Raw genomic sequence first — 14,755 nt, forward strand, 5'->3', positions numbered from 1 at the left:
TCCATATAAAAAGTAGGTTGCCTTTATTAGAAGCCGGGAAACCAAAATGTCTTCAACATCATTGTTGTCAATATTTTGTAAGACCACAATATTGTTTTCTTCATCATCATCACTGCTTACTTTTCCACAACATGCAAAAGATTCAACAGTTCAACGTTCCCTTTCCACACCACTGACAAAGCTTCTCAGCGCCATCACCTGTAAGAATCACAATTTTGCTTAAATTGTACTAGCAATGTAAATGTAAGCTACATAGAAAATACTAATGAAAAGCAATATAAATGCAGGGATACTGAAGAAAGCATGGGAAAGAGCAAATCCATGATTTATCATGGTTATGTCTTCATGTTAAACAGGGGGATTCAAATCTGGCCCCAGCACTGCTTGTTTTCATCCTTCCCCTCTAATAAGGGCCTAATTCAGACCTGGGACACCAGTGACAATCATTCGGTTATGGAGCATAAAAAAAGCCCAGTAGTATGGATCTCATACTCCTGTGTGGGAGCCCCTGCTGCCTGAACACAGAAACCCCATACAGTACAAGCATTCAGTGACATTCAGGAATATGATAGAAGCCCTATACTAAGATGACCAATCTAAATGAACTCCTAACCCCAAGGCCTTTGTGTAGAAAAGGATTGAATTAGGTATAATCAATATGGTCAAAGGGCTAGGGGTCGGTTTGAAATTAGGCAAATAAACTTATCCACTGCAGTCAGGAGGGTAACAGTGAAAGTGCACCAAAACCAAGGTTCAGTTTGGGTCTGCTCAAACAGCTTCTAGGGCATGTGTTTATAGTCTTGGGGTCTTGCGTGATTTGGTATTGGTCAGAACACATCATTGGGCATGAAGGATAGGCCAACAAAATATATACAGTCCTCCCCTGGTATAATGACAGCTTCGATCTTGGTCAGCTAGGTCTTTTATTTGATTACATGTCAGACACCCCCTCCTCATCCTCTTGTTCTATGTCAGATCTATGGCTTCAGTTGGTCATCAGAGGCAGATCAGTCATTTGCTGAAGTCCAAAGCGACCCCTAATGCCCTAGGCAGTACTGTAGACTGGGTGAAATCATTTCAGATCTACAGGATTGTCTGAGGATTAGGGGGCTAGGGATTGGTTTAGTATTCACCCTAAACACAATAACATCCCCTCCAATCCACATGTATCACACCATACACAGTGCCTCCTCCAGTTCAGCAGGACCAAGGGAAAATAAGGCAATAAGAAACAGATTCAATCTTTAAGCATCCAAACTCATTTTAATAACTGGTAGAGTTAATTCTCAGCTAAAACAATAATGAATCCATATAGACCAAGAACACTTTTTGATACCATAGGTTTGGCTCAAAAGTTTTTCAACCCAGGGAGGAGTTGAAAAACAGCACTCATTTCATGCCGTCTCTCACCTCTGCACTATTTGCAGATCAGAAACAACCAGGAAGGCAGAAGCAGTGGTTTGACCTATATTCCTTCATATTGCTGTCACCTATCCAGTCATATCAGATCTCTGCAGGGCAGAGTAGGGGAAATACAGCTAGTGTTTCTTGGGTGTGGAGGAGAGCAGAGGTGTGGAGCAAAACATTAGCTGGCATCAAGCTTCTGTGAGAGGGAGTGAGTATGAACTGAATGAAGGAGCAGGAGATGAGAGAGTAATAAAATGAGAGAAAGGAAGTGAGTGGAACAGAAAGGAGGGATTGCTGGGTCTGCTCTCCCAGACAGTTATAACACAGCAGAAAAACAGATGGATAGGGTCAACTTTTCTTTAAAATCAAGATAAATTTTATTTCTTTTCTTAAAAAACAAACATTACAAAAAAATCTGAATAGAGAAGTAAAGCAAACCAACAAAAAAACATTCCATTTGGGGACTAAAAAAACAAAAACACTCTCGATTCAATTTAAAAAAGCTTGGGGATGCCTGGCACAAAGGGTTGAACAAGAGAGGATGCTCTGTGTGTATGCGTCATGCCCAGCACAGAGGCATCCAAAGCTTCTAACATCTCTGAACCACAAACCAAAGGTAGAGGGCATAGGGTGAGGAAACACCAAATCCCTTGAGCGTGTGCGCCATCACACCCTCGCACTGTAGTAATACTAGCACACAGTAAAGACACATAAAGAAGAGGTTCTCGGAGGGCTGATCTAGGACCTGCTTCCATGACCCCCTCAATCACCACATCATTAACTGTTTACAGCTCATAGCAGAAGCTCAGAGCACTCACTCTGTCTAAAGCACAATAACACACTGCTACGCCAAAGCAGTGATCTTCAACTCTGTTCCTTCTAGCACATTACTGAACCGTTACATATTCAATAACAAAACAAGCTTTGTGTAGGTGTTAAACTGAAGGTCCTTGACACAGGGCCAGGGCATAACCTCAGAGTAGGGGGAAATATAACAGAGCATTAATTCAACTAAGTTAACATTAAAATAACAACCATAAAACCTTCCTGTTAAAACATGTGTTTGAGAGAGTTTCAAAAGCACAGTGTCTGTCTGCACAGTGCTATGGGGTTAGTTGGCCTAGGACCTCAGTGAGGGCAATCTAGATAAAGGGAAATAAACAGACAGGAAACACAGACATCATATCCTCCCTCAAGAGTCTCCAGTGTGGCCCTCGCTGATTTGTCAGCGGTGGGTTCCGACTGAACCAATGGGTAGTGTTGCACAGTGAATAAAGTGCTTTGATTGAACACCAGCAGTCCACTGACAAACCAGGATGGAGAGGGAGACCCTAACCCAGACTGGCTGAACAAACCCAGGGATCAGTTAGTAATCCCTGATCTAACACTACTGGATAGGCAAAAGCAAGAGCTACACTACATTGCTTTCACCTATCCAGTCATGTCAGACCAGAGATTACTTGAGGGGGAGAGGGGAGACGGAGAACAGGAGTAGAAAGAAAATGGCTGTAGAAAGTGTATTTTTTATAGAAGGCTCACTTGCACACACACACACCTGCAGAATTAAAACGAACGACTCTACACACCAAGCGACTGTTGAGGACGGATCCCTACTAGCACTGAGCTCTCAGAAAGGCAAACTAACAAAGCCGAAATAAACTGTTTTCTGATATTCACACAGACTTGTGTAGGAAAGACTAATGCAGTCACTGCAGAGAAGGAGATGAGAAATGAGAGGAAAAGTGAGCCAGTGGAGGTGTAGCTGAACAGAGCGGACAGTGATGGGGGGATGGGACAGAGAGTCAAATCTCACGTTCTTTCCTTCCATCCCTCACAGCCATATGGTGGTATACATGTTCTCATGCACAGACACTGTCCTCAGTCAGTCAGTCATTCATTAGGGGAAGATAAAAACTAACACTAAACAACAAAACCACGAGGTTCAAACCATTGAGCCAGGCCACCACGGAAACCGAAATAAAACCCTCTAAACCAAGAGAAACAAAACAAAAAACGTAAGGTTAAGAGAGAAAGATGTGGAAGGGGAGAGAGGTGGAACTTCTGTGGGGCTAGTCTTCCCCAGAGGGCGCGTCCTCTTCCGAACCGTCCTCCTCTTCCTCCTCCTCCTCCTCGGCGTCTTCCTTTTCCTTCTTCTCCTTCCCAGGTGTCTCCTTTGTTTTCTTGGGAGCGGGGGAGGAGTCTTTCTTCACCACCTCCTCCTCCTCCTCTTCTTCTTCCTCCTCCAGAGGGCTCTCTGGCTCCTCCTCTTCCTCCTCCTCTTTGGGCGAGCTCTTCTCTGGGGCCTTGGCGGCGCTTGGGCGACCTTTACCCTTTCCTTTCATTGGGCTGGGGGTCACTGGGAGAGGAGGCAAACACAGTTAGGGATACACATTCATTCAATTATGTTTTGAGGCTAGGAGGATACAAAAACGTCATCGAAAACCAGCCTGTACAACAACCTATGCCTTTAGTTCCGAAGGATATGGGTGATTGATTCATAGTGAGCAGTCCTACCGGTGGCCTTTAGTCTTGGTTTGGGGGATTTCTTCTCCTTCCTCTCCGGCCTGCTCCGTCTGATCACCTTCTTGCTGCTCCTCTTGCTCTTGGAGCGGCCGTAGTCACTATCATCATCATCCTCAACCATGAAGTCTTCATCACTGCCCGACTCATCAGCTAGAGAGGAGGACGAGCTAGTGATTGTCATTTCACCTGACAAATGTCACTTTCCATATTGGTTTAATTTACGCTCCATGAAAGCCATTCATGTGGTTTATTTATAGTTTATAAAGCACTGTGGTTGATATACGCTCAATGTAATACTGAGTGGTTGACTTATGATCCATGTAGGCCTGCTCAGTGCTGTGTAGATAACTTAAAGTTTCAGTTTTTCATTTTTGTGGTTGTGTCAGTAGGACTATAGTGTAGAGTGGTTGACTTATGGTCCAGGTAGGTCCGTTTTGAGTGGTTGACTTACGGTCTGGGAAGGCCTCCTCTTGGTCTTCGCGTTCCTCGTCCTCGCTGCCTCCGTCTCCCAGCAGGATCTCTCTCTGTTTGGACACGGCCTTGGTGGCAGCCTGGCGCACCGTACGCACCTTACGACTCACCTCCTCATCACTGTCATCTACACACAGAAAGATGTAGTCAGGTTATAACACAGTCGTTATAACCGACACACACACACACACCTCAGTGTATGAGTCTTACCAGCAGGTCGTTTTCTCTTGGGTGTCCTCTTAGTGGGCTTTGCCACCTTGGCCGTTTTTCCCTTTTTCCCTCGTTTAGCTTCAAAGTCACTCCCTCCATCCTCGTCATCCTCCTCTCCAAAGTCGTTGCCTTCATCACTACCAAAGTCATCTGCACCCAAACAGAAATATTCACCACTAGCACGGTCCCAAAACATCTATCCCTAATCCCCTTTCAATAGCCCATACACCTAGTTAGACCCAAACCCCTATAACCTTAGCATCATCGATTTATCAGAAATGAAGATTTAACAAACATAATATTGTTAACCTGTTGGGGCTAGGGGGCAGTATTTTCACGGCTGGATAAAAAAACGTACCCGATTTAATCTGGTTACTAATCCTACCCAGTAACTAGAATATGCATATACTTATTATATATGGATAGAAAACACCCTAAAATTTCTAAAACTGTTTGAATGGTGTCTGTGAGTATAACAGAACTCATTTGGCAGGCAAAACCCTGAGACATTTTCTGACAGGAAGTGGATACCTGATGTGTTGAATTAGCTTTAAGCCTATGCCATTGAAACACACAGGGGTTGATTAATGTTTTGGCACTTCCTATTGCTTCCACTAGATGTCACCAGCCTTTACAAAGTGTTTTGAGTCTTTTACTGTGAGATCTGACCGAACAAGAGCCATGGAACGGTGATGGCCGATTAGACTCTGGCGCGAGTTCATGTTGGGTACCCTCGTTCCAATACGTTATAAAAGAGAATGCATTCGTCCACCTTGAATATTATTCATGTTCTGGTTAAAAAGGCCCTAATGATTTATGCTATACAACGTTTGACATGTTTGAACGAACGTAAATATATTTTTTCCCCTCGTTCATGACGAGAAGTCCGGCTGGCTTAGATCATGTGCTAACAACACGGAGCTTTTTGGATATAAATGATGAGCTTTTTTGAACAAAACTACATTCGTTATGGACCTGGGATTCCTGGAAGTGACATCTGATGAAGAGAATCAAAGGTAATGGATTATTTACATAGTATTTTCGATTTTAGATCTCTCCAACATGGCCGTTTGTCTGTATAGCAAAGCATATTTTTCTGGGCGCAGTGCTCAGATTATTGCAAAGTGTGATTTCCCAGTAAGGTTATTTTTAAATCTGGCAAGTTGATTGCGTTCAAGAGATGTAAATCTATAATTCTTTAAATGACAATATAATATTTTACCAATGTTTTCTAATTTTAATTATTTAATTTGTGGTGCTGACTTGACTGCCGGTTATTGGAGGGAAACGATTTCCTCAACATCAATGCCATAGTAAAACGCTGTTTTTGGATATAAATATGAACTTGATAGAACTAAAAATGCATGCATTGTCTAACATAATGTCCTAGGAGTGTCATCTGATGGAGATTGTAAAAGGTTAGTGCATCATTTTAGCTGGTTTTATGGTTTTGGTGACCCTGTCTTTGAAATGACAAAACATTACACCCAGCTATTGTCAATGTACTCTCCTAACATAATCTAACTTTATGCTTTCGCCGTAAAACCTTTTTGAAATCGGACAACGTGGTTAGATTAAGGAGATGTTTATCTTTCAAAGGGTGTAAGATAGTTGTATGTTTGAAAAATTTGAATTTTGACATTTATTTGGTTTCAAATTTGCCGCTCTTGAAATGCACCTGCTGTTGATAGGGTGCACCACGGGTGGCACGCTAGCGTCCCACATAGCCCCAAGAAGTTAATCAACCAGAATGGCTTACCTGCTGAATCATTTTTGGATTTTGAGAGCTTTTCATCAGAATCCTCACTGAAACCAAAAACAACAACTGAGCAACAAGCACAAAAGGAGGCAGATACAGTTCCTCTACACATCAAGGCCGGATATTATAGAACCGCTTAATCTTGAGTTGAGCCCTCAACTCGTATTTCTAAATAATACTTGATGACAACGTGAGATGTTCACTGAAGTGCGAGTTAGGATTCAGCCTTGTGCTGCTGTTCTCTGGGCTCACCTGTCCTCCTGAGAGTTCTTTGAACGCTTGCGCTTCACCTCACGAGGAGCCGCACGAGGCTTCTTAGGCTTGTCTGAGTTCCTCCCATATTCCTCATCTACAAGGGAAGGAAAAAGGGGTTACACACTCACAGTTTAGCTACAGGGAAGAGGGTTGCAGTTGTACACACACATACACACACTCTCTTGTCCTCTCACCTGCATCATCAGACTCTTGGAATTGTGAGTAATTCACCACCTTCTTGTTCCTGTGAAGTAAACAAACAGCCAATCAGAAATTCCCTTTCCTGTTTCTAGTCAGTTAGGAGGACTGTTGTTGTAGGACAAAACATGCAGATATAATAATCGTCACAGCCATTCACTACCGTACGGGTTACATGTTGTCAGGGGAACGCAGTCATCTTACTCAGCCCTCTCCTCACAGAGGATACAATAAGGCTAAAGGGTACAAATTAATCGTCTAATGTGGTTATTCATCTGCACCAATCTCAACACACAGGGTTGATTAAAGATAAATGGAGGATCATGTCTTTTGAATGTCCAATGCTTTATGTGAGTGCAGATGGGCTCAATTATATAATGTTAGCTATGTAGGCCTACCTAGTTCACAAATACACTTTTCACAAAATCATGCTGCTCTGAACAATACCGTGCTGGCTGGAATATTGGCCTGATAATATCTTGTGGTGGTGACTCAAGACCATGCTAGCCCACTGATTTTATGATCGGCATTGGCCCTAGGAACTAAGAGAAGTCTTCAGATTAGACAAACATAACACTATGAACCACATCTGGATCATATAAAATGCCCAACTCTATATGGTTCTTATCTCTAGTAAGAGGATAATGTGCGTGAAAATGCAGCCAAAGATTTCAGACGCAACAGGGTTATCAAATCTCAGCTCCCTCTATTCTACCACACTCAGCGGTATGTGTTGCAGCATGTGTTGCATGCGTTTTAATAATCAAGCTCCCTCACACAGACAGGGAGTTTTAGTAAACTGGTGTCCCACTTCTCCAGTTTCAAGGGCTCATTTGGGAATGTGGATGAGTGGAATGGTTGAACGCACACACACACACCCCACATTCTGAATTAAATGTTTGCACCCCCAGTTCTATCATTGCACTGTGATACAAAAAGTGGCATCTGTGCCTTAAGAGTGGTAGGATAGGCTGTTTGGCAGTATGAGCTGCCTGGATTTAAGATGGACACCCCAGAATGTGCGAATGGCAGCTGTTGTCTGTGTGTGTTGTGCTTTTTCTCTGACGTGTAAAAGCAAGCATAACAAAAACTGGCTACTTTTATTTGACTGATGTAGCTGGCAAGGTAACTGCTGTTTGACATAACAGAAGAAGAAATAAATATTTCCAGTGCTGAGTTAGTAGTGTAACTGACATGTAACATTAGCTAATGCGTTACATGTTTTACACCCTCTCGACTGAAGTTCTGTCTGAAGTGAATTAACTAGTTTGCTAGCTAGTAGCTACCACAGCCAGTTCAGCTCTAGCCTCTAGCTATCTGTCAGGTAGTAGTATCTAACAGCTGTTGTGTGCATGGAAATGTTTTGTAGCCTTCGTTTTGTCCTGTTTCAACAGAAGTAACTAGCCAAGTTAATTTTTCACCAGCTGATGTACCATTAGAGCTAGCCAAAAGTTGTCTAATGTTAGCTAGCTAGCTCACTAACTTTAGCTATTATTTTAGCCTCAATCACACTAGACCTGAATCAAACTATGAAACCTGCAGCCAAATGATTGAAGACCGATATTCTGACATTTGACAGAGCAGTGTGAGTTTTTATTAGAAACAGCAGGGTCAGGCAACCACGGAAGACCAGTCTGACTGCGCTGAGGCAAACTTTTGCAGGTTACATTTCTATTTAACTAGGCAAGTCAGTTAAGAACTAATTCTTAATTACAATGACGGCCTACCCCGGCTAAACCCAGACCACGCTGGGCAAATTGTGCGCCACCCTATGGGACTCCCAATCATGGCCGGTTGTGATACAGCCTGGATTCGAGCCAGGGTGTCTGTAGTGACGTTTCTAGCACTGAGATGCAGTGCCTTAGACCGCTGCGCCACTCTCTTTGCATCTAACACTGGACAAGCCAAAATATTTAAAGATTGAAACTATTTTAAGGCAGTCTGACAAAAGTTGATTTCCAAACTGTATCAAGGGTTGATAAGCTTTTTCCAATGACACAAAACAAAAATCTGAGGAAGACACTATTAATGATAATGAATGGATACAGATATGTTGGAATGCCCAGTCATGTCCATATAATCTCAGACATAAATGACTGCAGTTTAAGACCATCCATTACCTCGACTAACCGCTACCCCCTGTATATAGCCTGGGCATTGTTATTTTACTGCTGCTCTTTAATCATTTTGTACTTTTATTTTTTTTTCTTGTTTGTATTTTTCTTAAAACTGCATTGTTGGTTAAGGGCTTGTAAGTAAACATTTCACTGTAAGGTCTACACCTGTTGTAGTCGGGCGCATGTGACAAATAAAAATTGACTTGATTCATATATGCCAATGAAAATGAATATCATGGACTCAAATGTAATTCCTCTGCTGGAGGTGTAAAACACAAAAAGGGACATATCTGCATATGTTATGCTCTTGTGAAGGCTGGCTGAATTCTGGTAAAGGGTATGTTCTTTTATCGAAGCATGTTTACAGATTCTCCCTCCCCCCCATTTTTGTTTGCTTGGAAATGTTGATACTGGAGATATCAGAAGTGTAATCTAGGATTTATAGTGGCTAAGAAATGCATTACCATTAAATTGGAAGGTTGGTTATCCTCCCACAATGGATGGCAGAAATGTAATGCATCACTAGATTTGATTCATTACAACATTAAAGGTATACTGTGCAACTTTCATAAGGTCTGGATTCCTTATATGGAATACTGTACAACAAAAGGAGTCCGTTTTGAAAACATGCCCACTTAACCTGTTGGGGCTAGGGGGCAGTATTTTCACGGCTGGATAAAAAAACGTACCCGATTTAATCTGGTTACTAATCCTACCCAGTAACTAGAATATGCATATACTTATTATATATGGATAGAAAACACCCTAAAGTTTCTAAAACTGTTTGAATGGTGTCTGTGAGTATAACAGAACTCATTTGGCAGGCAAAACCCTGAGACATTTTCTGACAGGAAGTGGATACCTGATGTGTTGAATTACCTTTAAGCCTATGCCATTGAAACACACAGGGGCTGATTAATGTTTTGGCACTTCCTATTGCTTCCACTAGATGTCACCAGCCTTTACAAAGTGTTTTGAGTCTTCTACTATGAGATCTGACCGAACAAGAGCCTTGGAACGGTGATGGCCGATTAGACTCTGGCGCGCGAGGTCATGTTGGGTACTCTCGTTCCAATACCTTTTAAAAGAGAATGCATTTGTCCACCTTGAATATTATTCATGTTCTGGTTAAAAAAGGCACTAATGATTTATGCTATACAACGTTTGACATGTTTGAACGAACGTAAATATATTTTACCCCCTCGTTCATGAAGTGAAGTCCGGCGGGCTTAGATCATGTGCTAACAACACGGAGCTTTTTGGATATAAATGATGAGCTTTTTTGAACAAAACTACATTCGTTATGGACCTGGGATTCCTGGAAGTGACATCTGATGAAGAGAATCAAAGGTAATGGATTATTTACATAGTATTTTCGATCTCTCCAACATGGCCATTTGTCTGTATCGCAAAGCGTATTTTTCTGGGCGCAGTGCTCAGATTATTGCAAAGTGTGATTTCCCAGTAAGGTTATTTTTAAATCTGGCAAGTCGATTGCGTTCAAGAGATGTAAATCTATAATTCTTTAAATGACAATATTTTACCAATGTTTTCTAATTTTAATTATTTAATTTGTGGTGCTAACAATAACTGCCGGTTATTGAAGGGAAACGATTTCCTGAACATCAACGCCATAGTAAAACGCTGTTTTTGGATATAAATATGAACTTGATAGAACTAAAAATGCATGCATTGTCTAACATAATGTCCTAGGAGTGTCATCTGATGGAGATTGTCAAAGGTTAGTGCATCATTTTAGCTGGTTTTATGGTTTTGGTGACCCCGTCTTTGAATTGACAAAACATTACACACAGCTATTGTCAATGTACTCTCCTAACATAATCTAACTTTATGCTTTCGCCGTAAAACCTTTTTGAAATCGGACAACGTGGTTAGATTAAGGAGATGTTTATCTTTCAAAGGGTGTAAGATAGTTGTATGTTTGAAAAATTTGAATTTTGACATTTATTTGGTTTCAAATTTGCCGCTCTTGAAATGCACCTGCTGTTGATAGGGTGCACCACGGGTGGCACGCTAGAGTCCCACATAGCCCCAAGTTAAGGGGAGATACCTATTCAGGCAATCCCTAACTGCTGGGCTGCCCAGTCATGGCCCTGGGGGTTTGCCGTACTGTTAGTTAATGAATGTTTCACTAAGACCGTAAAGCTGAGTTGGGGCGCTGCAGGGTGGTGGATCCCTAGGGGCAGGACAGGGCAATCCAGCTATATAGTGTTCACAAGTAAAAACAGCTCTACAGTACTATTAGGCCTATATGAATTACAGTACCCTCCATAATTATTGGGACAGCTAATCATTTTTTCTTCTTTTGGCTCTATGCTCCAAGTTTGGATTTGAAATCAAACAATGACGTTTAAGTGCAGACTGTCAGCTCTAATTTGAGGGGGTATTTCCATCTGTATTGGGTGAACCATTTAGAAATTAGAGCACTTGTTGTACATAGTCCCTCCCCATTTTAGGGATCAAAAGTATTGGGCCAAATTCACTTGTATGTATATTAAAAGTAGTAAAAAGTATTTGGTCCCACATTCATAGCACACAATGACTACATCAAGCTTGTGACTCCACACATTTGTTGGATGCATTTGCTGTTTGTTTTTGGTTGTTTCAGATCATTTTGTGCCCAGAAGAAATGAATGGTAAATAATGTATTGTCATTTTGGAGTCATGTTTATTGTAAATAAGAATAGAATGTTCCTAAACACTTCTACATTAATGTGGATGCTACCATGATTACCGATAATCCTGAATGAATCGTGAATGATGATTACAGTAGTGAGAAAGTTAGATGCACAAATATCATACCCCTTCAAATGCTAACCTCACCTGTTGTTGTAAAGGTGAGGAAAAACAGCTCTACAGGGGGTATAAAAAAAAAAAACATAACCTTTATTTAACTAAGCAAGTCAGTTAAGAACAAATTCTTATTTACAATGACGGCCTACCCCGGCCAAACCCAGACAACGCTGGGCCAATTGTGCGCCACCCTATGGGAATCCCAATCATGGCCAGATGTGACAGCCTGGATTTGAACCAGGGACTGTAGTGACACCTCTTGCACTGAGATGCAGTGCCTTAGACGGCTGCACCACTCAGGAGCCCGCATCTATACTTTCTCACTCATCATTCAAGATTATCCATAATCATGGTAGAATCCACATTCATGTTGAAGTGTTTAGAAACATATTATGCGCTTAATTACAATTAAAGTGTCCGCAAACTGGTCATATTAGACTGTGTAGAAATGCTAAATTATCTTTAGATGCCCAAGAAAATTCTGAGGGAGGACCCCTGTCAGGTTATGCCCCCCACTTCTAAAACCAAAGTGTTGCCTCTGCACACACACTACAGGTGACAGACACACTGCTGACCACAGGCCATGCTCAATGTAATACACACCTTCAGAGCTGTGCTGTAATATACACACAGGCATACAGAACCTACATACAGTTGTCTTGCTCTGGTAAACGTACACACATGGATCAGAACCATAAACCTTGGATTTTGTATTATATTTTGCCGCCACCCTGACCTCCCAACACACAATAGTGACTGGAAGCACCCTTATTGTAATAGTATCGGCTAACAGTACCATACATGGTTAAATTAGCTAACGGGAGCGAGGAAGAGTCGTCAGGGCAATAAGTAATTTTACAAGCGGTTAGATTGCAAGGGCAGGGCCTGTCGCCACCTACCACAGACAGACAGGCCGAAAGCTGACCACCACTAGAACAGTGACCGTAATGAGCCAACATATCGAGGGACTGGGACCCGCGAATTACCTGGAAGGAATAGAGCCTGGGTTACCTGCGACACCACATCGCCACTTTTTTTTTTGCATATCAGTGGGCGCAATATCGGTTTCATTGTTTGTGGAAGCCAACTAAACTCCACGATTTACGACGGAATTGAGCGGCGACTAGTGTGGGCAGACTGGACCGATGTCACAAATGTACAAACACGACTGATTTCAGCACCCAAAAATAGCCCGCAGTTACACACGACATTGTTCAGTGTAATTGGGGCCTGAAATCTGTGTTATATATATCAAAATGTAATTTTATGCGCCCTCTGCCGTCCACACTAGTCGCCGCTCTAATCATCAAACCGTGGAGTTGAGTTTAATCGGCTCTTTGCGGTTACAGTGTTGCAACATTCCGCTAGCGCGTGCTTCGCTTCCGATAGCATGCTACATTGTATCAACAAGTATCGTCCATTTGTTAGTGGTTATCATGAGATACAAAGACGATTTTATTATTCGTTCAAACGCGACCCTTTCGGTCTTTTCAGGCAGTGAAGAGCTAGGCATGGGGGGGTGTGGTGACTTCTAAAGCCACTCCGCCCCCTCTGACACACTTCCAGTGTTCATTTACTGCCATCAGTGAAAATGTAGTTCCTCCGCTCTCCCCTTCTCCTACCGCGTTTTCACTGAAAACCAACAAGGCTGCCTTCGGCCTTTTAAAAAAAATGTAATTGTTCCCTAGTAATAACACCATTAAAATAAGACAATTGCATTTTAAATGCAGATATTTGGAGTTAGTGTAGACGTCGCAAGGCTGCGCGCTAACAATAGCACATCCCATGAGCCGATGTCTACCTCCAGCCCTGGTTTTTATTAGCTTTTCAGAGTCTCCCGTCGATGAATGGGTAGCCATATTCCCCAGTCTGTCTCCTTCCCCTTTCACGCAAAATACCAGGCCATGCCACAGTCCAGGGACATATAAAACAATGGTAAATCTGACAAACATAAGGTTAGTGCACCAAATGATGCTCGCGTTGGATCGTTTTTTAGGCATGATTTGCACCAGATGCACGCACACTCGCAATACAGACATTTCAACCCAACCATGGCAAACAGTCCACATAGTAAGGAATCATGCTATCAAGTGCGTGCACGACAAGAAAAAAAAAACATTTACATAAATGTTTAATCAAATAAACGCAACGGTGACCAAAATGCACAACATGGTAGCGACGTGCGTGTTGCCTGCGAAAGGCAACGTGCACACCGTGCAGCCTCAGCGGAGGACATATTAGAAAAACCTACCTCACTGGTCTTGACATTTTGCAGAAATACTGTAGAGGTTAAGAATGTAAGAAAGGGGAAAGGAAATCCAGAAAAATAAAAACAAAATCGTCCCGCTCTGCAACTCCAAAGGGCGCAACGAGACCTTGCAACTCCGACGCCCCGGCTACTGCGTAAAACTAAATCTACGGCAACGATTTGTCTTCCAAACGCGATTTTAGTTTAAATTTTTACCTTCAGCTACTCAAAATGGTGAATAAAACAAACTGAAACTGCAGCCTATGCGCAACCTAACAGGTGGCCCTTGGCATAAAGGACCGCCCATCGTCGCCGCTGAGAGGAGAGCATCAAGACTCCAAAGCTTCCATTGGGCAGTTTGAATGATAATTTACTTTTTGGTTGGATGTTTTAGTTGCTCATCAAACCCAGTGGTTCAACCCATTTACCCTCCCCCCTTTCAATGATAGGTTGAGAAGGCACTGCTAAGAAAACAAAAAGAGGCCCTCTGTGTGGATGTAAGTTGCCCGAATTTGTGTTCGAAATGACCACAATGTAACTTTCTACTGGGAAATATGCCTGCCAGCGTGTAGTTACATGAGTGTCTATAGAAGGCTATGCATTTGCAATGGTTTTATTTTCCACTGAGGAGGGCTTGGGGTATGGACACTGTATCCCCAGGCACTAAATTGTAAGCTTAATTGCACAGAAGACAGACAGGTAAAAATGTGGTTCTACTGTTTGAAAAATAGTGCAGAGTAATAGCCACCTCGC

At 42.3% G+C, this 14,755-nt stretch overlaps 1 protein-coding gene across 1 annotated transcript; it reads right to left on the reverse strand.

Annotated features, from left to right (window-relative positions):
• Window positions 1-1,760: 1,760 nt before the first annotated feature.
• Window positions 1,761-14,255, reverse strand: nucks1 (nuclear casein kinase and cyclin dependent kinase substrate 1). The gene is given in 8 exon segments (NM_001140155.1): window positions 1,761-3,763; window positions 3,922-4,080; window positions 4,382-4,528; window positions 4,612-4,761; window positions 6,371-6,417; window positions 6,623-6,719; window positions 6,820-6,869; window positions 14,006-14,255. Coding segments are annotated over 8 exon segments (954 nt in total). The 5' UTR covers window positions 14,023-14,255; the 3' UTR covers window positions 1,761-3,476.
• Between the last annotated feature and the right edge of the window lie 500 nt (window positions 14,256-14,755).

This window comes from Salmo salar, chromosome ssa22 (genome assembly GCF_905237065.1).
Source record: "Salmo salar chromosome ssa22, Ssal_v3.1, whole genome shotgun sequence".
In the NCBI taxonomy this organism is placed as follows: Eukaryota; Metazoa; Chordata; class Actinopteri; order Salmoniformes; family Salmonidae; genus Salmo; species Salmo salar.